This window comes from Ruditapes philippinarum, unplaced genomic scaffold (genome assembly GCF_026571515.1).
Source record: "Ruditapes philippinarum isolate M1 unplaced genomic scaffold, ASM2657151v2 ctg7768_1_1_1_1, whole genome shotgun sequence".
Lineage (NCBI taxonomy): Eukaryota > Metazoa > Mollusca > Bivalvia > Venerida > Veneridae > Ruditapes > Ruditapes philippinarum.
The window spans coordinates 19968-43197 of NW_026852211.1; the positions used below are offsets into that span (position 1 = coordinate 19968).

The 23230-nt window shown below is 32.3% G+C and overlaps 1 protein-coding gene across 1 annotated transcript; it reads right to left on the reverse strand.

Annotated features, from left to right (window-relative positions):
- Positions 1–1263: 1263 nt before the first annotated feature.
- On the reverse strand, positions 1264–23043 carry LOC132752439 (uncharacterized; the record flags this gene model as incomplete). Its single annotated transcript, XM_060742766.1, has 11 exons — positions 1264–2537; positions 3061–3216; positions 5474–5502; positions 14375–14460; positions 14722–14823; positions 15092–15142; positions 16294–16371; positions 18406–18546; positions 18779–18820; positions 19439–19552; positions 22873–23043. Coding segments are annotated over 10 exons (915 nt in total), but the record flags the coding sequence as incomplete, so codon positions are not given.
- Between the last annotated feature and the right edge of the window lie 187 nt (positions 23044–23230).

Genomic DNA, 23230 nt, shown 5'->3' on the forward strand with positions numbered 1-23230 from the left:
GTCGACGTTGAGCCGAAAATCGTACTATAGATGGTAATTTCAGCTCAAATCTCGCCAATTCCGGCTGGCCCGCGTGAGGCCTACCCTCATTTCCGCAGAACCCCATATGTAGGGATGGTTAGGGGGTCTGACCGTGTGTCCGCGGGTATTGGTGTGTCCGTCAAGAATACCTTGGTATTTTGCCGACCCTGAGCCGAAATCGTACTATAGATGTTCAGTTCAGCTCATATCTCGCTAATTTCGGCTGGCCCCTGTGAGGCCCAGCCTCCATTGCTGTCAGTTACATATGTAACTTTATGTAAATATTTATTTTATTTGGGGACGATACGCCATGTATAGAATAGCACAATTTTCTTTATTTTTAATTTCATCGTTTTCATGAACAAATTGAATTCTGCTTAAGCCTATGAAGCGTGGAAAGTAGCTTCACCTATTAGTATCATGCATCAGCAAGCCCAATCAAATCGAGCATGCACCATTTATTATTTTAGCATATGGAACGGTCATATGAGTCGTTCTTAATATACCTCTATTCTGTACTCTGAGTAATTTAACTTTATATTATTCAAAAAGACTCCATAAAGCGAAATTTTAGCAATTCATTTATATTATAAGGCCCTTGGTGACACTTTACAACATAATTTACACACATTCAAAACATAGACACAAACCCTTTGACGAAATAATATTCATCTTCGACCTTATCACAGGTTGCAAAACTTTTGAATTGTGTTGCTTTTAACACCAATTTCAATTTGTACTTTTGCAAAAAATTCTTTCAAAACGGAAATATACGAGTCGACCTTTCTTACTACTGCTCACTGATATGTATATGGACTGTTGTTTAATATCAGTTTATTTTCTTTTACATATCATGAAATAAACATGTAAACCACTTAATCTAAAAACAATATGTTAAATTTAAAAATCAAATGTTTAAGTAATAAAAGAGGATATTGCATGAGTGTAGGTTCAATACTGAATTTATTGAACGAGTTCAAAAAAATTTTATTATGCGGGCATTTGGCCAGCAAAATATTATTTTATTCAACGAATTCAATGAATTCAGTAATGATCTATTGAACGAGTTTAATAAAGTTATTAAGCAAGCCTTTGGCGAGCAAAATATTATTTCATTCAACAAGTTCAATAAATTCAGTAATAAAGTAATAAACCTACACGAATGACTACATGCATGTAATATTATATATTTATCAGATACCCAAATTAAAGTGAAAAAAAAAATCATTGACGCGCCTATAGTGTAATGATAACACACACAATGTTTGTATAAGGTAAATGACGGAATGTCTGAAATATGTGCACGACCGTGCGGTACCGTTTTTACGGAGTCACAAAATCGGCACGGGTATGTGACGTCAATTTTTTCGCATATATATTTCATGAGAGAAAACAAAACAAAGAAAAACAAATAAAAAAGCATATAAAAGCGCGCGTATAAAGTCAAAACAAAATAATTTTCATTAAGTTCAATTCGTTCAATTTGTTAAATCGTCACGTGTTGAAAAGAATATTATATTCGCTGCTGGAGGCTGGCTTTATGACAATCCTTGCACTTGTTAATATAGTTGTATACTATATGGTTACTCATAGTAAATAATTTATATGCTAGTAAACACAGTCCAATTGATCAAATGTTGAATTCTGCTTAAGCCAGTGCTTGAAAGCGTGGAAAGTAGCTTACAATAACTAGTATCACCCATCAGCAAGCCCAATCAAATCGAGCATGCGCCATTTACTATTTTAGCATACATGTATATGAAAAGATCTTATGCAAGGGACAGGACATGAAGTGATTGCACACTTGTTTAAAGTGAGAAAATTAGTTGCAGACTTGACAAAATGGCCACCAAGTCATGAATATTTACAACATGAAAACATGATAACATTTTGCAAACATTGTATATACAAAATATCTAAGTGTGCAAATTCAATACATACATTTAATATTGAAAACAGTTCTTAAATAAGTTTTATGTCCGCATATGATGTGTTATATCCTTTTTGAATTCCAATGAAATCTTTCATAATCCTTCACAAAAACACATTCAATTCAAATGGATGACAAACACACAAAGACAGTGTAACAAAAATATATACCATAATCAAAAGCATATAATATTTCAAAACCAAAATGCAATCTAGTATCTATAGTATATGGCTCGTTGCAAATCATCATTATGTAAATACCAAAACTCTTTGACGGAATGATATTCATCTTCAACATTATCACTGGTTGCAAAACTTTTTAAAAAAAGTTTAATTTGTTAAGTCGTCATGCGTTGAAAAGAATATTATATTCGCTGCTGCAGGCTCGCTTTATGACACTCGTGGCACTTGTTAATAAAGTTGTATACTATATTGTAACTCCTATTAAATCATTTATATGCTAGTAAACACGCTCCACTCTCTTGAAAAATTTCGAAATTGCTTGCCGAATATCGCGCCTAACTTGTTATGACCTCTTCAACACCTTCAGCATACTTTTCACAGATCCATTTTAAAGTGTGGAATACCTGGAAAATAAAAGATTTTACAGGCATGACAACCAATACTCGAAAAGATGAAATGAAAATGTATAGTCCTCTTAGCTAGAAAAATTTAATTAAACTGCAATAGATTTCTTGAATAACTATAGTTAATATGAACCTTTACCAAAAAAAAAAAAAAAAAAAAAAAAAAAAAAAGAAAAAAAAAACTTTGTCTGTTTATGAGTGTTATTTGCAATAGTGAAGTAATAATGTTTTGTTTGTTTGTTTGTTTTGGGTTTTACGTCACATCGACACAGTATAGGTCATATCGCGACGTTCCAGCTTTACTGGTGGAGGAAGACCTCAGGTGCCCCTCCGTGCATTATTTCAGGCACAAACGGGCACCTGAGTAGAACCACCGACGTTCCGTAAGCTAGCTGGATAGCTTCCTCACATGAAAGAATCCAAAGTCCCTGTCGGGATTCGAACCCACAGCGGTGAGGGGCAAGTGGTTTGAAAAGAAATAATGTAAAAAAGGTTTTGATAATAACTTGTAACGATTTCTTACACTTATATTATCATCAGCAAACTCGATCAATCCTTTTTGAACAGCTTCTTTAAATTTATATGCAAAAACACGGGTATTTTCTAAAACCAGGTAATATCTTTTCCAAGTATGATTCATATCTCACAAAATCTGATTTATACGAACAATTCTGATATCCTGAAAAGTCAGAGAAAATTGTAATGATGCCCAATTCGTGCATAAAATTAAAATGTAGTAGTAAATATCATAAATTAATGAAATCAAATCTTGTAAGTAATGGTATGTATGTGTATCAGTGATGTATATTTAAAGAAGACAATAGAGACAAATATATGTACTTGCACTGACGACAAAACAACTGATTGTCAAATAACTAGTGTTTTATTGCCTTGTTTGATATTCATTATATGACAAATTTCAATATTGAAAATATAAAAAAAGTGATTTCTTTTGGCAACAGAATTGATTTTATGATTTCTTTAAATTAAAGTATATTTATATGCATGAAATTTTCAATGGACGCTTGCTTTAAAAGGTCCATTATGCCCCTCAAATGCTATCATTTTTATTTCTCAAATCCATTTTATAATTCGTATTATGTTAAAATTTACATCTATCTTTTGCCTCTTTCCTCTTTAAAAATGGGTTTATGTATAATGATTTAGTTATGTGTATGGAATATTCAATACTACTTTGTATACGTTCTGCTACCTTTATGACACATTAGTTCAGCGCTACTTTCTTCAGTTAAGTTAAGTTAAGTTAAACATCTAACATGCTGTAAATCCATTACTAAAAATTATTAAACACCTATGTGACTTTACTTAAGAATTGTAAAATTATTGATTTATGAGATATAAATGGCCTTTAAATTTTGCATGTACTACCTTTATTCAAAAATTTCTTGTATCTACAAGTATGTAACAAACCTATGATCTTTTTGATACCTCTATCGCTTACCAATGTCAACTTCGCGTATGATTATGATAGTAGTGAACCACTGCTTTTTATATCTCACATTACCTTTCTTAGTTTTTGTATAAAATTGTACACTAGTTAAAGCTATGTTTAACACATTTTCTTGTATTTTTATTTCGCAACCACAATGCTAGCCGAACCTGCGTTTTTAAGACATTTCCATTTTCTAGTCTGACGTAGAAGATGTCATTGATATTCTTAAATAAGGGACTGTATTTGTTTGCATCAAACAGGCAAGTAGGGAATCCTACTTTCCCTACTTTTACCCTGTAAAATTCTGATGAAATCCTTATGATAATCACGTACGATTGTCTCCAAAAACTCCAAGGAAGTGTTTAATGAAGTTTAGAGACATAGAGTTAGGCATTGATATGTGCATTTTATATTTCTGTTAATAACATAGAGAAACAACTGATTTCCCACACGCGATCAATGCTAACATTGATAATTATATTGTATTTGAATTCTTCTGGACACATCAAAACATCTATTTTGGCGTACAGTATAACTAAGGTAACAAATCTCAATGAATTAGTTTTTATTCTAACCATTGTTGAAGGCCGTCGGTACAAAGTTTAATTACGCCCATATAATTATAATCCCCTGTCTACATAATTTAAAGAATAGCTTTGTGTTTTGTATAATAAATTGATAAAATTAAGGTTCAATATTACACAGGAGATGGAGACGTCAATATATGCCCAAGTCAATTTATATTAAAGGAAGCATTTGACGAGTGGCAAACGTGTCTTTCTCTCGATCTAGGGTTCGGGTCATACTTGGGTCATGACAGTGTTTCTTCAAATTTCAACAGAGTAGGTTTGTTCAAGATAAAGGACTTAAGAGTGGTTCAAATAAGCTCCAAGCTGTCATAAAATAAATGCATTTAATGATTTCTCTTTATATGAATATATGTCAACAAGGGATATCATAAATATTATATTTTAGGCATATGAAAATGTGTTGTCACTACTTTCTTTGATTCAAAGCATTTAAAATTTAGCAATTCAAAATGCAGTGATAGACATGGACTAAACGTATCTTGGTATTACTTCTTATGAACATATACTTTGTTTTAATATATAATAAGACAAGTAAAACCACTTTACATAATTAAGCCCTTCAATCCATATCAGTCTTTCCATTAGAGAAAAACTGCCCGCTGTATAGCAAAATATAGTATTCATGACAATTACCTTAAAAAGTTGACATTTTATATGCATCATTTACAACTTTTTGTTATTTATTGAATTTACATATCTAAAGTAATATCAGCTTCAATTTATAATTATTAAATATAATTGAATCATATAAACTTATAAAATCTCCTCAATTATTATAATATTAACAAGAAAAAATATAAAAACATAACAGATGAATTTAGTTTATAAATACTCATAGCTGCATAATTATGTAATCATTTACTTATAATATTAACAAATACGTAGAGACTTACCAGTGAAGTTTGACTTCAGATTATCTAAACTGTAAAATTAAATATAGACATAAGTTTAATCAAACAAACAAATGGCATATACAATACTGTGTCGCCTTGTTCCTATTATTTTGACAACGTTTTTTTTCTACATGTATATAACTGTAGACAAAGGAGTCAATTATCACTTGACCATTTAAATGGAAGCGAACGTGCACACTTTGGCTGGCTTGAATTATGCAAACGTACACACTTATCTCTTCTCTTCGTTAACGCTGTTCTTAAAGTAAATATGATGTGATTACAAAGAGCTCGCGCTGTAAAAGGTACAGATGACATGTCTTGTGAAATCGTGCTGTTTTAGCTTGTTACAACAGAATTGTTTTGTAGTTATTTTGAAGGTTTTTTTTGCAAAGTTTGTATAATTTCTATGCCGAATGTCAAATAATCAAGGGACCTTTAAACAAATCTCATATTCGTAAACTGCAACATCTTTTATGTTTTAGCTGTAAAAAATCAGAAAGGTATAATCATGCCCAAACTATATTTCACAATTCAAACAAATATTCATGTACCCAATTCCCAGAGCACTATCCTACGTTACTCTCTCAATTTACTGAGTAGCTTTTTCTCTACATAGTCACCAGTAAGGAGTCTGTGCCTTCTAAGCCATGTTTCGTAGGTTTCAATAAACCAGTCTTCTTTGAATGAGGATATCCAAAGCTTAGATTGTTTAAAAAGTTCAGATGCCGAATCACGTAAAACCACATCAAGGGCACCTACAGATTGGAGGCTAGAACCGGCCTGCATGGTGAGCGATTCAAATGCTAAAGCCCCAGTAGTTTGTTTTTCTAGCTGTGTTGCATTTGCCTTGTGTCTCAATATTTTATCATGATTTGCACATGTAATAATGAATTCATTAAAGAAATACTGTAAACATGTGGAATGAAATACATTTTACATCCTGTGTATGTGTCAACAGAAATACATTGGTGTAGTTGTTATCACTATTTTTAAGCCGCAAAATGTGACAAATACAAAATAAATATAGTTATATAAGTAATTTCAAAATCCCTTGAACGATGAAAAACTATTGGTTGCACACAATAAAACTAAAACAGCCCATGTTAAGCTTTGGCGTTCTAGTATGACCTTTGAAATTGGGGTATTATTATTGTTAACATGTGTGCCAAATAATTTCAAAATCCCTTGATTTATAAAAAAGTTATGGACCGGACAGAAAATATACATAATAGCAGACACCTCCAACTGGGCTGGATACTCTGAAGCTTTCATAACTTTTTTATCGCAATCAGTAAATATTGTTCATCATACAAAATGTAAATATGGAATAAATATGTTTGAACCAATTGTGTCCTTGACCTTGGAGGTAGGCGTCTGGCTGGTGCGCACGACACGTCGTCTTATTATCTCATTTTTATGAACGTTTGTGCCCTGAATTTTTAAAATCCATTGATGGACAGACAATGTTGACCTCAACGTGTTCAACCATACAAAGAGAAATACAATTTACTTGGCAATGATATTTTTTAGCTTATAAAAAATTCTAGACTGCTCTGAGTATTTATAACCATGTTGCTATGGAAACCTGTTTGTCTATGTAAGAATTGTGATTTAATTTCCATTTCAAGACATTTACTTGTTGCAAATGAAGGTATTCACATACCAAGTTTGAACAATATTGAATGATTATGCAAACTTTCCGAACAAGCCACGTGTAAATTTGGGATAGCATTTACAGTTGTAATGCCTAGTCTCAACCATCTCCTTGACTGTTCGTGATTTTAAATTTAATATTTTTATGAAATGTTTATAAAATGAAGTTGTTTTTCGGTCTGACGTGTATAAATCATCTCTTCAGTGGCCAGCTGCAAAGACAATTAAAGTTGTATAACTGCATGAGAAGTAAAAAAAAGAGGTAATCATTTAAAAAAAACCGGTAGAAAAATGCGAAGAAATTGAAAGTGTACATGTAATTCCTCACAAATAACATCTGCATCACTCAAACAAAAATTTCTGTAAATATAGTGAAGAAAAGAAACGTCCTCTGTGTTTATGCGGACATAAAGTGTTATTTTAAAACAAGAAGTATCTTTAAAAAGATACTCGACCGAAGTCAAACTTTTGAACTTGCATAGGATAAGCTACTACTAACCATGCTAACCGCAAACAAAACATCTTATTCGTCCTCAATAGTTTTATTTTAGTTCATTTTTACCCACAATGTTTTTCCCCATTAATTGTCATCTTAGAATTAAACAATATTACTAACATTATTTGATTTTAATCAAAATGGAATTTGATTTGAATAGGAATTTATAATACAACAAAGATTTAGTAGATACTGTACACTAATCCCCGGAGAATTGTGCAACGAAAGTTCTTTTCAATCGCCTTATGCCCGGTTCGAGAAGAGAATATAATGACTAGAACAGCTTAGAATAGAAGAGAAACCCAATCAAACGCTAAAGTATCAAAAGGTTGATCTGTCATTTTTGATTTCAAATATTTATTGAAAAGCTGTTCGAAACATCTAGAAAATAACTTTATTGTGTTTTGATATTTATACCCCCAAAAACGAAGTTTGGGGGGTATATAGGAGTCACCCGGTGGTCGGTCGGTCGGGCGGTCGGTCGGTCGGTCCAGACGTCCGTTGCATTTTCCTTGTCCGGAGCATAACTTAAAGACTAATGGTTGGAATTCAATATAACTACATACAATGGTCAAGCACATTGAGAGGAAGTGCAGTGGACAAGAACCATAACTCTATCTTGTCTAATTACAGAGTTATTGCCCTTTGTTACTTTTCCTTGTCCGGGGCATAACTTGAAAACTACTGGTTGGAATTCAAAACAACTTCATACAATTGTCAAGCACAATAAGGGGAAGTGCAGTGCACAAGAACCATAACTCTATCTAAAGTAATTACAGAGTTATTGCCCTTTGTTACTTTTCCATTGCTTTCTTTTGTCCGGACCATAACTTGAAGACTAATGGTTGGAATTCATTATAACTTCATACAATGGTCAAGCACATTGAGAGGAAGTGCAGTGCACAAGAACCATAACTCTATCTTGACTTATTACAGAGTAACTGCCCTTTGTTACTTTTCCTTGTCCGGGGCATAACTTGAAAACTACTGTTTGGAATTCAATACAACTTCATTAAGTTGTCAAGGACATTAAAAGGAAGTGCAGTGCACAAGATCCATAACTTCATTTTGACAAAATACAGAGTTACTGCCCTTTGATACTTTTCCTTGTCTGGAGCATAACTTAAAAGGTACTGGTTGGAATTCAAAACAACTTCATACAATGGTCAAGCACAATAAGAGGAAGTGCAGTGCACAAGAACTATAACTCCATCTTCAGTATTTATAGAGTTATTGCCCTTTGTTCCTTGTCCTTGTCTTTCTGGACTTATTACAGAGTATTCAATAAAACTTCATTAATGGCCAACCACATTGACAGGAAATGCAACATACAAGAACCACAACTATCTTTAATTGCCCACAACCATAACTCTATATTTCAATTCTTTTACAAGGTATTCTGTTACTAGTAACATCCTCATTTCCGAAGCAGTCTTGTGGGGGTATTAATCACATTTAGTGATAGTTCTAGTTACATTGTATTCTGACATATCTTTTTCCAACACTTCTTGCCATAGCGCAATCGAACAGACCTCCACCAATAACGGAATCTCTTCTAAAGTATCAATCGAACAGGCTATTAGTGTTAAAATGACCAATGAAATTCTGCCTATATTCATTTCTTTACTGTTAATCTTAGCGGAAGTCAGACGGCCCTTGGCCGGAAAATGTCAACATGCTACATATTTTCGGGCAAGCGATTAGAATGTGTCCGATAAAACAAATTATAATTAGATTTTAACTCATTTTGGAAGAGAAACCCGCTAAACGTGATTTTCTCATGCACGTGTATATTTTATGAAACCTTACAGTGTAATTTTATAGACTTTCATGTAAATAAGAAAAAGACGTTGAACTATTCGGAATACCAACCTGCGCAGTCGCTTTCAAAGTGCCATAGCTACTGCTACTAACACCCCTGATACATAACAACCGTATACTGTCCAAATTGTGTGCAATGGACGTCGACCATACGTTGCTTGTGTTTTGAGGCGACGTCACCGCGTAAATTGCGTTAAAAATTGGGAACGTACTCTCTAACTTCAGCTTAGACAACAATGGAATAGCAATCTTTTCTTTGACGAGTCGAGGTTTTCCATTTATCTAGCTGATGGCAGGGTTCGAATATATCGTAGTAGCAATGAACGTTTTACCGACTGCTGCATACTTGAACGAGCTCGTTTTGGGGTGGGAGTTCTGTCTTGGCCTGGGCAGACAATGCACATGGTTTTCGTAGTTATCGTAGGGAATTTTGATTCCAACGCTACCGAGGTAAATTAATGAGAGACATGTTATCCTACTGTTTCAAAATAATGTAAATAACACTCTTTTTAACATGATAATGCCACAAGCCGTGCAGCTAGGGAAACTGTGAATTTCATCAGCGAAAAGCATTGCATTTATTTATGACTGGCGTGCCAAACGCCTTCTAGTTATCTAAATCCCAATGAGCACATTTGGGATAATTTGGATCAGCGTGTTAGACGTCAGCTAGCACATCCTTGATACAGGAATGGAACAACGTTCCAAAAGCCGAAATGAATACACTGATCCGTTCTATGCGTCAGCGATGCCAAGCAGTCCTTCATGCTGAAGTTGGTCATACCCGATATTTATATACATGTAGACCTAGTTATACCATGTCAGCTATACAGATAGCTACAGTGAGCTAAACTTGTTCATTTTACAAAGTATTTTTACGTATTTGTCTACACAACAATGACCTAATGCTGTTGAACACTTTTCAATGCCTACTCGGATGGCTCACGAATCGAAGATATATATAGTCGATTTCCAAATTAGTATTCTAAACACTTTTCCAAAAGATAAAACTGTCTGACTTAGGAGTTCAAAGATTTTACAACATACAATAATTATGATGGTTGTGACGATTTCAATGCTATCAAATAAATTAAATTAACAAGACAGTTGTATTATACTGATTTTACGATGGCATGATTTCACATGAAAGCATATGTAAACTTCATTTTGAAAACATTCAATCCTGTTAAAGGCGAAAGCTCTTTGTTAATCAGATGCAAATCATCATTAATCATCTGCATCTTAATTTGAAAAAACAACAATTAATTATAGTTTAAAACGGTGGATTGTGTGGATTGTATTTGGCGAGAAAAGTGTGTACAAAATTAAGTTTTGGTGATTTCAAATATTCTACAAACATTTTAAAGCTACAAGTACTCGACACTATAAGTGATATATTTATTGTAAATATATTTATCCTACGTTAACACGATGCGTAATCGTTCCGGGCTGATTTGGAATATTTTCCCGTTCCTGAACTGATTTGGATTTATTGGCACCGATTGATTCAGATAATTTGGATTTTTAGCTTGACAAGGTAAGGAAATATACAAAATAAACACATTTACATCTTTAAGTCTTTAAATATTCTACTTGCACGGAACATTGCAATGGTTAAGGAATTCATATACAACTTTATAAGGTTTGTTAACGGTCTTTTATGAGTTGGCATCCGAAAACAAATTTCACATGTCAGTGAAGAAGTAGCAAGCAATAGCATAAAATTGCCAAAAAAGCCATTATTATCTATGATTTTTCAAGTATTCCATGATCAACTATAGAAAAAATAATTCCGCGATAATTTAATGGTTTTAGTAAAATGTTTTGTCCAGTAATGAATTTGTAATACGTATTTTTTGACAACCCTCTAATTTGTTTAGAGCACCGGATTGATTCATATTGAGGGAAAACAAGGCAACGGGCTGATTTTACGCTTGAAGCTCACTGCAACTCTTAATCAATCGTCGAATTCTCATGTTTAACAAGGACATTTTCTATAACCTATCAATTTGTATAAACATGTTTACAAATTGTAATTAAATATTAAAACATTAAAAATATACATTGTATATTAAATTATATATCAAATATTAAAATATATAATGTCGAGAATCTAATTTAAAGTTGCAAATGCCAGTTTGCAAAGTCAAAGCAAATGTGTATACGTATCGACATATTTATAGTTTTGTCAAAGTGTTGTTTAATAGAGAGGGATTGGAATATAACTGTATAGTAGTGATGGTAGATTTGTTTCATCTTAAAGTGTTGATATATCCAGGTTAAAGGATTTTCCTGTTTATAATTCATAGGATCTTCCGTTAATCCGTTATTAGACTGGGGCATATTTCCACATATTGGTAGCTCAGTATTTATGCTGCAATTTCCTTTCAGAAATAGTCAATCAAAACGTGTATTATATAGTATATATGTTAAAACAATTACGGTTCTAGATTGTTTGGTGTTTTGAGCCTGCTTTGGCACTCTCATAAACCATTAAAACAAATATTTGCAAATGTCATAATCAGATAATTAAATGTAATGACATTAATATTAACTATCAATGAAATATAGAAGAGCCGAATAGACTTTTTTCCTATTTTCCAATGCATTTGTAGGTAAACATAACTCGAAATCGAATTCCTTTCGGTTCATTTTCTCGACAATTCGCTCCATACATTGATTGTAAATTCTTATATAATTATGTGCATATATTAGCGGAAGCCTTGATACTTTCTAAAGAAATACATTACGGTCATCCATAAACGTTAGTTTCACATGTACCTTCGCTACACTTACTATATAGTTATATTCCAGTTCCTCCGTGTAATACAACACTTTGACAAGACTATGAATCTGCCAATAATTGTATACATAAACGTATATGTTGCTTTGACTTTGACTACTGGTATTTGAAACTATAAGTTATACCTTTAATATGTATATACAACTTGATTTTAAATTTTTAGTGAAGTGCCTTTGTTTAACATAGAATTCGGTGATTGATTAAGAGTTGCAGTGAGCTCCAAGCGTAAAATCAGCCCGTTGCCTTGTTTTCCCATAATATGAATCAATCCGGTGCTCTAATAAGTTTACAGTGTTGTCATAAAAATACGTATTAGAAATTTATTACTGGACAAAACATTTAACTAAAACCATTATAATTATTATCGCGGAATGATTTTTTTCTATAAATTAGCATGAAATATCTGGAAAATCATAGATAATAATGATTTTTTTGGCAATTTTATGCTACTGTTTGCTACTACTTCACTGACATCTGAAATTTGTTTTCCGATTCCAACTCATAAAAGACCATTAACAAACCTTATAAAGTTGTATATGAATTCATGAACCATTGCGATGTTCCATGCAAGTAGAATATTCAAAGACAAAAAGATGTAAATGTGTTTATTTTATATATTTTCTTACCTTGTCAAGCTAAAAATCCATTTTATTTGAATCAACCGGTGCCAATAAATCCAAATCAGTTCAGGAACGGGAAAATATTCCAAATCAGCCCGGAACGATTACGCACCGTGGTTAAGGTAATCGAGGTTAATCGAAATTAAACTGTATTGAAAATCATTGAATATGATACGCACGATTTTTTCATGCGCCAGTAATATATAATAAAGTCGGCATTCCAGGTGGTCTGCATTACTGCACACGTTCATTTTACTCTGTCTTACACTGAATTTAAATTCCATTTACCATGGCACATTAAGAGGAATTATTTCTCCATATGAAATACGCCTTTTATAGAAATTTTCTATTTTATCATTTTCATTTTGAACCTATACAATTTACAAAGTGACTTTAAGTAAAAAGTGATTATTGCTTTTACATTTTTTTTCATCTTAAATAAATGCATGCGCGTAAAAAGACTCCCCTTTTCACAGACTCAAAAATCTTTTCCAACAACTAAACCCACCGATCCTGTTTTTTTAGCTGCTACTAGCACATATTTATTAGATTATTTGGCTGCTACTAGCATTAACAAAAGACGCATTTTCTTACAAGTATGCCCAGCGCTAACAAAAGAAGCGATAAGCAAAAGCAATCCTGGCCGCATGCGCAGTGAATAAAGCATGGCCATCAGTTTTCTCACTCTTTCTATCCATTTCTCAAATATTCCGACGTCGGCTGCATACATATGCAGACTGTATTTTCCTTTTGATGAGGCTTATCAGTGTTATTGGGCGATTAATACAGTGTAAACGTCGGCGCTATTAAGACTAAATAATTTAAAAAAAAATAAACTGTTAATGCAATAAATCATGTTTAAGTTCTAGGTCATGTCTCAATATTAAGATAAATCAATTAGCGAGATACTTTTGGAAGTGCTTTACAGTGCATTGCTACTTATAATAAAATAGGGCCTACATCTAATATAATATATGCTCTAAATAATTAATATACAAACAGCTGATTATTTTTCGATCCGTAACCCCTTTGTTTTTTCTTGAAAAGACATGAAGTCATGAAGAGCAGTGAAACTATTTAAAAAAAGGGGGAAAAAAGCAAACAAATTGATCCCACTGTTATGCCTTTATTTTTATTAGTCCGTCATGTAAACTTTACTTCTGTAACTAACATTGTCTTTTGTTAGCGCTAGTAGCACTAACAGAAACATACTATAGTAAGAACAGGCGTACTTTGTTAGTGCTAGTAGCAGTCTAATAAGTCTAATAAATATGTGCTAGTAGCAGCTAAAAAAACAGAATCGGGTGCTAAAACCACCTGTCGCATGTAAGCAATTTATTAAAAATTTAATAAAAAATCTTCAAATATATGTTTTAACAAGCTCGAAAAATTACATAGACCAGCTTGGTATATCTTTATTCTACAGTACAATGTAATAAAGTAAAATTAAACAAAGATGAAAAATACAATTTTTCTAAATACACTTTCATAGTCCAGATACTTACAATACATAAAAGTTTCTTGTTTCACAAATAAACTTGCCCACCTCTTTCACCATATGCCTGTTTAACAATTCTAGTGTCTCTTGTTTCTAAAATAAAATTTCAACATAGATTTCAAGATTGTCTAGAACATCTACTGTTCAACTCTTACATGTAATTTTCCAACAATATTCATGAATATAAAATATAATGTTTAAATCTCAGAATATTTTTCTAACGGTCATTAATGATAAAAAAACTGTTGTCGTCGGTTATGATTAAATGAGTTAATCTTTCTTCGTGTGTAATATGTAAGTTGGTTAATATCATTTTTGCCAAAAGCGGAGGAGATACCTAATCCTTAAACTTACATTTTGTTTGAAAGCTCCTTTGAATAAAGGAATAATCAAGTTGACCAACGAAGCAATGGATTGACAACAGTCTACAAGATGCTTGCAGTAATCTTCGAAATTCTGTAAAATATATCAAAATATTATTGGAGTCATAATTCTTATAATATCGACAGCACAAACATCACACAAAATTGATATTTTTCTCTGGTAAACATAAGTCATGAAAATAGTAATAGAAAACACAATTCCTTTATTTCCTATGAAATAAATAAACAAACATACATAATATAATAATTATGTAGTGATATATGATTGCTAAAATTTTGTGACACTTTGATTTAAAAAAAAGAAAAAAAGAAAAAAAAAAGAAATGAAAATGCGCGCTTACCTCCTTCAGTCCGAACCACTGTCGCCAATGTTTAGGATTTGTATCACAATTCTAAAATATGGTGTCAGTAATCTGATGTTTCTCGAAAATTTGGAATTTTGGATTTTATTGAATTTGATTAATAATTAGATGTTATTTTCAAACGCTATTTTATTTGTTCGAATCTAACTTTCATGAGTTTCCGTTTATTGTAAGTAACATGTATATGTCTCTTATTACAAAAATATTTTTCGTCAGCTACAATGCAACATTGTTTGAAAGAGACCACTGTTATTTTGCATCTCTGATTAACAACTTGCTAGAATTAAAGGCACATTATGCATCAGATACAAATAAATTTGTTCTTTTTTTAATTTTAAAAAAGCAAGCATGAATTTTTTAACTTTAAATTAATGGTTTTAGAGCATGTTAGAAAAGGTGGTTCATTTAATTTGCTATTTATTAAATTTTTGAGAACTTTTAAAGTATAACAAATATAATAGAAATTAAAGCATTGCTGGGGCATGATATGCATTTAAGCGTCTTGTTTGACCATCGATTTTCATATTCATTGATAACCGTCAGATTATGTTCTAGAATCTTACTCATTAAGGCACTCAATCTTATTCTTATTTAATTCTGCTATTCATGCGCGGTTTTTCTAAGTTCTTTGCATTTGTTCAATGAAATAATTCATGCTAAATTTATAACTTTTCCCACATTCTCTTTGCAGTTTAATCTGCATAACTGTATGATTATTAGATTGATAAAAGACATGTGTACGTTGCTTATCGTGGTGAAATAAACATTTAGTTTGAACTTTGATTCATCTTTTGTGTACCAGAACACATATTTTCTGTTTTTAAAGTAAACCTAAGTAAATGCATTATTTCTAAATCAGAAATCGACTGTATAACTATATATGCTCATCAATTTTAGAAACAAAGCTTATGTTTGATACAAATGTTTGTATTTTCAACAAATGTTTATATAAATTATAGATAAGTAGCATGATTTTTTTTATAATTCCAATCCGATTTTATACCTAATTTATGCACTTTTTGAACCAAACAAAGCAAACAAAATTACCACAGTTCTTTATTGTAAATATTCATCCATAACAATATTTATTCTGAATAAATTTATATAACAAAGATGAAATCTTAGATTACTTACCCAATAATAATTTCTTAAAATGTATACTGAAATCTTAGATTTCTTACCCACTCCCAGAATTTTTCAGAATCCAACTTTTGTAGGTTAGATGTCACCAGCGAGGGATCAGGAATTTCGTGAATATGCTAAAAGTTTCAATTGAAATTTATGTGCAAATGAATCATATGGATTCAAGTGATCAAAATGTTTTAAACGTTTTAATCTCTTCCGCTTTATTCTTAATACCATGGTTGTTTCCGTTTTATGCAATTTCAATAAAATCTGAAAAAGATCCACGTAGTAATAACTACAAATCGGGTTTCTTATCAGAATCTCAATTGTATAACTAAATGCAACAATAAATCCTAAAAGAAAACTAACATAAACCGATAGAAGCAGTTGTAATTATACACTTCTATGTAGCCGGGGAGCCTTTTTCATCACTCTTTCGATCTCTATGAATAAGTAATGAATAATATACCATATATGAACTTAATGACGTATTTAAGACCTTAGTAAATATCCTATTCAGCACAGCTACCTGATGAATTTTGTTTGTTTTAATTATGATAGGAATTTGTTAAAATATTAGCAGTAAAATTGTACATATGATAAAAGAAATATATAAAAAGCTTTCGTCATGTGTTAAAAATGCTTGTACATTTTCAGAATATCTTTTTGTATTCATTTTTATATATCTATATTAGATTGAAACAAAGAGAGCAACTTTCACCAATATTGTTTATACTCTTCATTAATGATGAACACTGACCAGATGTTAACCAATTATGGGTATTTGTATTGCTTTTTTGCAGATGAGATGGTTGTATCTTCTAACGATCCTAATTCTTTATAGGATCACCTTATGCATATTAATATTTGGTACAATTAAAATCTGTATTTGAATCAGAGGAATATCAAAATAAAATTAAAAGTGCCAAATTAGTGAAACATAACATAACATAACATAACATAACATAACATAACGTTTTGCGTCCTTTCGTCGAAAGAGAAAATTATTTTCTTTTAATCTGTACACGTTATTCTAAAATTCGCACCTTTACCTAAATTTTAAAGTTTAATGTCAAGTAGAAAACAATCAACTTGTAGTTTGTCAACCTTTGCCACAGGCATATTGTAAATAAAGTATTGGATTGAATTGGCATTAGGTCGAAGGTGTTTAGTTAACTGGTATCCCTTAAACGAAGTATAAAGGACCTACTTGAAAAAAGATTCGCGATCCGGTGTAACATTAAATTTTGACCCCGTTAAAAATTGACCCAATGGGTATCTTTTAACGGAATTTGTATCACTGTTGTTTTGTGGGCTTAAGTAATATGTCCTGTTTTAACTTATAATACTTTGATTATGAATCTTTACGTATTATCTGTTATAGTTTTCGTGTTTGTTAATCATTCAGGTGAGAAATACAAGACTGCTGGTTATCTTACAACCATGACTTTGTTTGTTGTCCTCTGTAAGGTAATAATTGTGATCTTTTGTGCCGATATAAATTAAAATTTTCAGTTGTTTGAAAGTTATGAAGAGGACACAAAATTTGAACATATGATCTCTATGTGTGACCTAGACCTAGGGGGTAGCAGTCTGAATATTGCGCTTCACACCTCATGTCATTACAATGAACATTATTGCAAAGTCATTTTAAATCTTTTTCAATCGTTTTAAAGTTAAGGAGCGGACAGGAAAATGTTGAACTTTAAGTGTGACATTGACCTTGGGGTAGAAACCTGAATGTAACTTGGGCGAATCAACCCTGATTCTGTGCTCTGTAGATTGTGTAATGGCAGGGATCATTTGTGCAAAGTATTTTTAAAAACTTTGAATTGTCAAGACTTACAGAGCTTACATTAAAATTGATGTTTGAACATTAGACCTTTGAGTTAGTCCTTGACCTTAAAGGCGTTCACTTGATTGTGGTGTTCTGCATATGGTGTCATAATGGTGATCATTTCTGTCTTGTTATCTTAAAAACATCGCAGCAGTTGAAAAGGAATATTTATTTCTTTCTATATATTATGTTGTCTTTTACTTTTGTTTCATAATTTGTTCCTCTAAAAAGACCCATAGTGCAACATCTAATAGAAATAGGAATGAAAATGTTAACGCTGTAACGGTCATATGTTTATCACTTAAATTTCAAATGTAATAATAAATATTACCTCTTGTTGATGCTGACTCACAACTTCTGGCTTTTCTTTGATAGCAAAAGGCAACGACTCAAGCAAAAGAAAAAACTCCTTTCGAGATTCTGCGACGGTTGCAATGAATTGTATAGCCTTGAAATCCACATGGTCGTCAACCTTGAGGAAAGCAATAAATATATTAGTCTGTTCAAAGTTGTTTTTGATCTTTAGACAATATATTTTAAAGACTGAAGTTTGAGCATTTGAACGAATCATAAACTTACTTTGCAGAAAGTAAAATCTATCTTGTACAGTATTTACGCTATCCTTTTTCAAAGCAATATTATTGAATTAAGTAATAGACGCATTGCGGCATTTTTTTCACTGATATTGTTAAATGATCATTTACAAGTGGCTTTATCCAACTGTTCTCTTCTTCCTTTTGGTTGACCTGAAAACAGTGAAAACAAGCAAATTTATATGATTAGCGTATATAATTTCAACATATGACATTTTCAACAATAAGTTTATAAAACTACTTTTATGTAATACAAGTTCATGGGAGTTTTTGTATTTCGGCATTTTACTTGCCCTATGATTCTAGGCTTACATTCAACTCGCAAGCACGCTATGTTAGACTTGTTCGATGTATTTTATGTACAATTTTATGAGTACTGTATTCTCTATTTTTTATTTTCATTTATTTAATCTTATTTTTGTGTGATTGCCAATTTAAATTAAAAAGCAATAAAATTTACTTTTACATATTCATAATATCTAATTAAACTAAAGAAAGCGTAAATTACAGTACTTATGCTATAGTGAAGTTACAGGACTTTGATGAAACATATGATGATAAAACTGAAAGTTGATACAGAAAATAAGGACATTAAATTATTAAATCTCCTTTATGTCTGCATGCAAACCGGTTTCTTTTTTTATTTAATAATATTTTACATGTAAATAAGTAATTGTTTATTACAGTGAAAATAGTTTAAAGTAAATGAATTTTGTCGATAATCATTTAAAACCAAAGATGTCTAAAAATATTAACTACAATTATACATACTATCGATTGTAAACTGTCCCGCTCATTTTCGAGTTCCTTTACTCTTTCTTTCAGTTTGTTATTTTCTTCTTGAAGTTCTGATAAATCAGCAGGTTCATCTTCTGTTATACTTTCCTATGCAAGATAATACAAAACAAACGACAATAATTATATCTTAATATTTATGTTGCATACACTTCTTTGAGTATTAAACTGACTTGGATAGATTCTTTTTTTTTAATCTCCAAAATGTTTCAGAAATCTGTCGTCCATGAAAATGTTTGCGATTATCAAAACAACAGCCAGCTATGATATGCTTTCGGTGGAAACATGTTATTTAGATTAGAATTGACTGGTAGGATGTCCTCTTTACCGAGTATGTCGGTACTGACTTGACTTCATGGAAAATCGTGCTAAAACATGTCAAATGTCATTACGCAGGAATTGGAATCATCTGAGATGGACAAGTGTAATAAAAGATATAATTCATGATACCCGAAACAATATTGTTTAACTGGTTCAATATACATGTACCTTTTTATTACTACATTTCCATAGTAACATATGTTTATTTTTCACACCGGAAATAGGTGAATACAACGATTTTGCTGGGTAACAGCAAAAGCAACGGATCACATGCTCGTTATTTGTGTTTCCTGCAAAATTTGACTTTTTCACAATTATAAACCACACCGTCTTGATACCTATAAACCCTGAGATCTCTTACCGTATATAACGATTTATAATTCATATATCTGTGAAGAAATGAAACTGATATAAATCTGGCACACAGCAAAATATATGTAGAAAAATACACTTTGTTGTGGTGTCCTATTCGTCCACAAAATTTCGCTAAAAAACGCGCGATAATTATCGGCTCAAAATGGCGAAATTTAGTACTAAATTTCGCTAGTCTCTCAAGCGATAATTATCGCCCTTTCTATAGACAAGGGACACTTTTACTAGCGAAATTTCAACTCGATTATATTATCGTCTTATTTTTCGTATGTTGTGTGTTCCTCACGCGATAAGTATCGCGTTGAACGGCGCTAATTATTGCATAAGAGACTAGCGAAATTTAGTCTTAATTTTGCCAAGTCAAGTCAAGTCAAAAAACATTTAAGCTACAGTCTAACTGATATCCGGCAAAGCCCCTGTAGACGTCCGGGGTGATCCGGGAAGGACCGGGGTACGACCGGGAACAACCGTGGTACATCCGTACCCAGCCTTGCATAATTTTTTTTTCAGAAAATCATCATGAATTACTACTATTCTGGAACAATAGATATTATATTAAATAAAAATTATGTATCAATGTAATCATTTTTGCGCGTTTTAAATCCACCTGAGGCTCCCTGGGTCAACCGGGGCTCTTCTGGCGTCATCCGGGAACGACCGAGAAAGCACCGGCATGAACCGTAGCTTCACCTGGGCTCTGCTTTTTCTTTAGTCCCGGGGGCGGCCCTCGTGGGTGGTAAGTAAAGGGGAAATTTCCGGGTTTTGTTGCTGGGGTTTTGTGTGACCGCAAAAATTTACCCCGGAAACCCTTCCCCAAACTTTCCGGTTTTCCCTTTCCGGGGTGGTCCTTTGGGGTCTGCCGGGAGTCAGTGAGACCGCAGCTTAATTTATTTCTCTCATTTCATGTACAAGCTTGACATAATGAGGTGACAAACATGAATAAAAATACAATGAGGCTCAAACAGCAGTTAATTAACATACTAGCGAAAAATATAATGGTAAATAATTTGATATTACATATTAGATTTGTATACTTTCCAGTTTCACGTACGTGGAGAGCCAAACTCTGTTGTATATTTATATATTACTAAAACATAATAACTAATAGAGCAAGCTGATGGTAGTGTTCATTTTTTTCCTTAATTTTTTCTTTCTTTCTTGTTATTTTACCAATGTGATTCGATTGAACACTGGACGAAATTTGCAGTGAAAAATGTAGTTAAATTGGTTGGTTTGGAGTGAAAAGAAAAGAAAAAAATGAAGTAAGGAGGAAAAATTATACACGTGAAAGTATTTAATTGACGATTACTGCTCAATAGTCATAATAACAATCAACATTTTTTTACATAATTATTCATATCACAATATCATGAAGCAAAAAAAGTTTTAAACAAAATGAATATACTTCATGTCTTTCAGTAAACATGCGAATCATTTTCAAGTGATAAATGGAGAAGTCTACTGATTAACAATAACAAACAAGATAGGGAATAGAATAGAAATTCCATGGTTACTTGAATAATCTCAATTTTATGAAGTGCGAATGGCAGATGAGGGGAGATAACAACTATAAATGTGTCCATAGGACACGGGTGCCCGCCACTGTTCTGTCAATCTTATGACTCTAGGTCAAATATTTTTTGAAAACAAAAAATCTTTTACTAAGTAAAGGGCAAGAACTTTACATATACTGAATAAATCCACAAGCAAACCCGGAGGTGCATAAGTACACATGCTGATCATCATTCTTGTAAACTTTCGGGCCGACAAGTGAAATACTTTTTAAGCTATGCATGAAACAGTTGAAAATTGCAAATTTATACTACTGTAAGTCAAGGGCAACAACTCTAACAAAACTGAAAAAAATCCACATGCAAAGTCCCAGGTGCATAGCTTCACAGTGATGTGAATCATTATTCCTGTAATTTAGTTATGTTGATCATTTTTCCTGTAAAGTTGGTTGATTCTAACTCAAGCACTCAAGGAACAAATAACAACATAATGAAACGGTTTTTACTAAATCAAGGGAAATAACTCTACAAATACTGGATAAATCCACAAGCGAAACCCCAGGTGCAATACTGAATATGCTGAGCAACCTTCCCGTAAGGTTTAATGACTCTATGTCAAATCCTTTTTGAGTTACATGCGACACAAGTTGAAAATTGCAAAAAAATTCTTTTCTAAGTCAATGGCAATAACTCTAAAAATACTATATAAATCCAGACGAAAATACCCAGGTGCACAACTACACATGCTGATCAATATTCCTGTTAAGTTTCATGACTCTAGGACAAATACTTTTTGAGTTACATGCGACACAAGTTGAAAATTGCAAATCTTTACTAAGTCAAGGGCGAAAACTCTAAAAAATACTGAATAAATCCACACAAAAATACCCAGGTGCACAACTGCACATGCTGATCAACATCCCTATTAAGTTTCATGACTCTAGGTCAAATACTTTTTGAGTTACGTGCGACACAAAAAGAGAACGGACGGAAGGACGGACGAACGGACAAGGGTAAATCTAAATGCACGCCACTAAAGTGGGGGCACAAAAATAGCTTTACATAGTAGATTTACTTCCCTTTAGTTAAAGTTACCTGATGTTCAAATGTTTTTTTAATACATTGTATAATGTAACAACGTACTTTGTAGCTTTAATCCTTTTTATATGCAGATATGAAAATGTTCTCAAATTCAGGTAAACTTACTTCTACTTGAAGCAATAGCTGTCTGGTTCCTGTCAAAACTTCGTCTGAAATCGAGCCTTCGCATTTTGCAATAAGTTTTTCTAAGGTGGCGACTTTTATCTCCAAATATTTTTTGACAAGCAGTGTGTACACGGCAATTGGGTATTCTTCCTTTAAGTCTATTTTCTTCAGCTATTAACAAATATGAATTACAATACTTGGTTTCGAAAGGAAAAGAATTAAGGCAAAAAACAACCCGAGGAAAATATATATAAAAGTTTTGCAAGAATTATGCCAATTTGTGAAAAAAGGATTGTATTTACATTATCAGCTTATCAAGGGACAATTCTTTCACAGGAGGAAACCTTCTGCTTGAGTA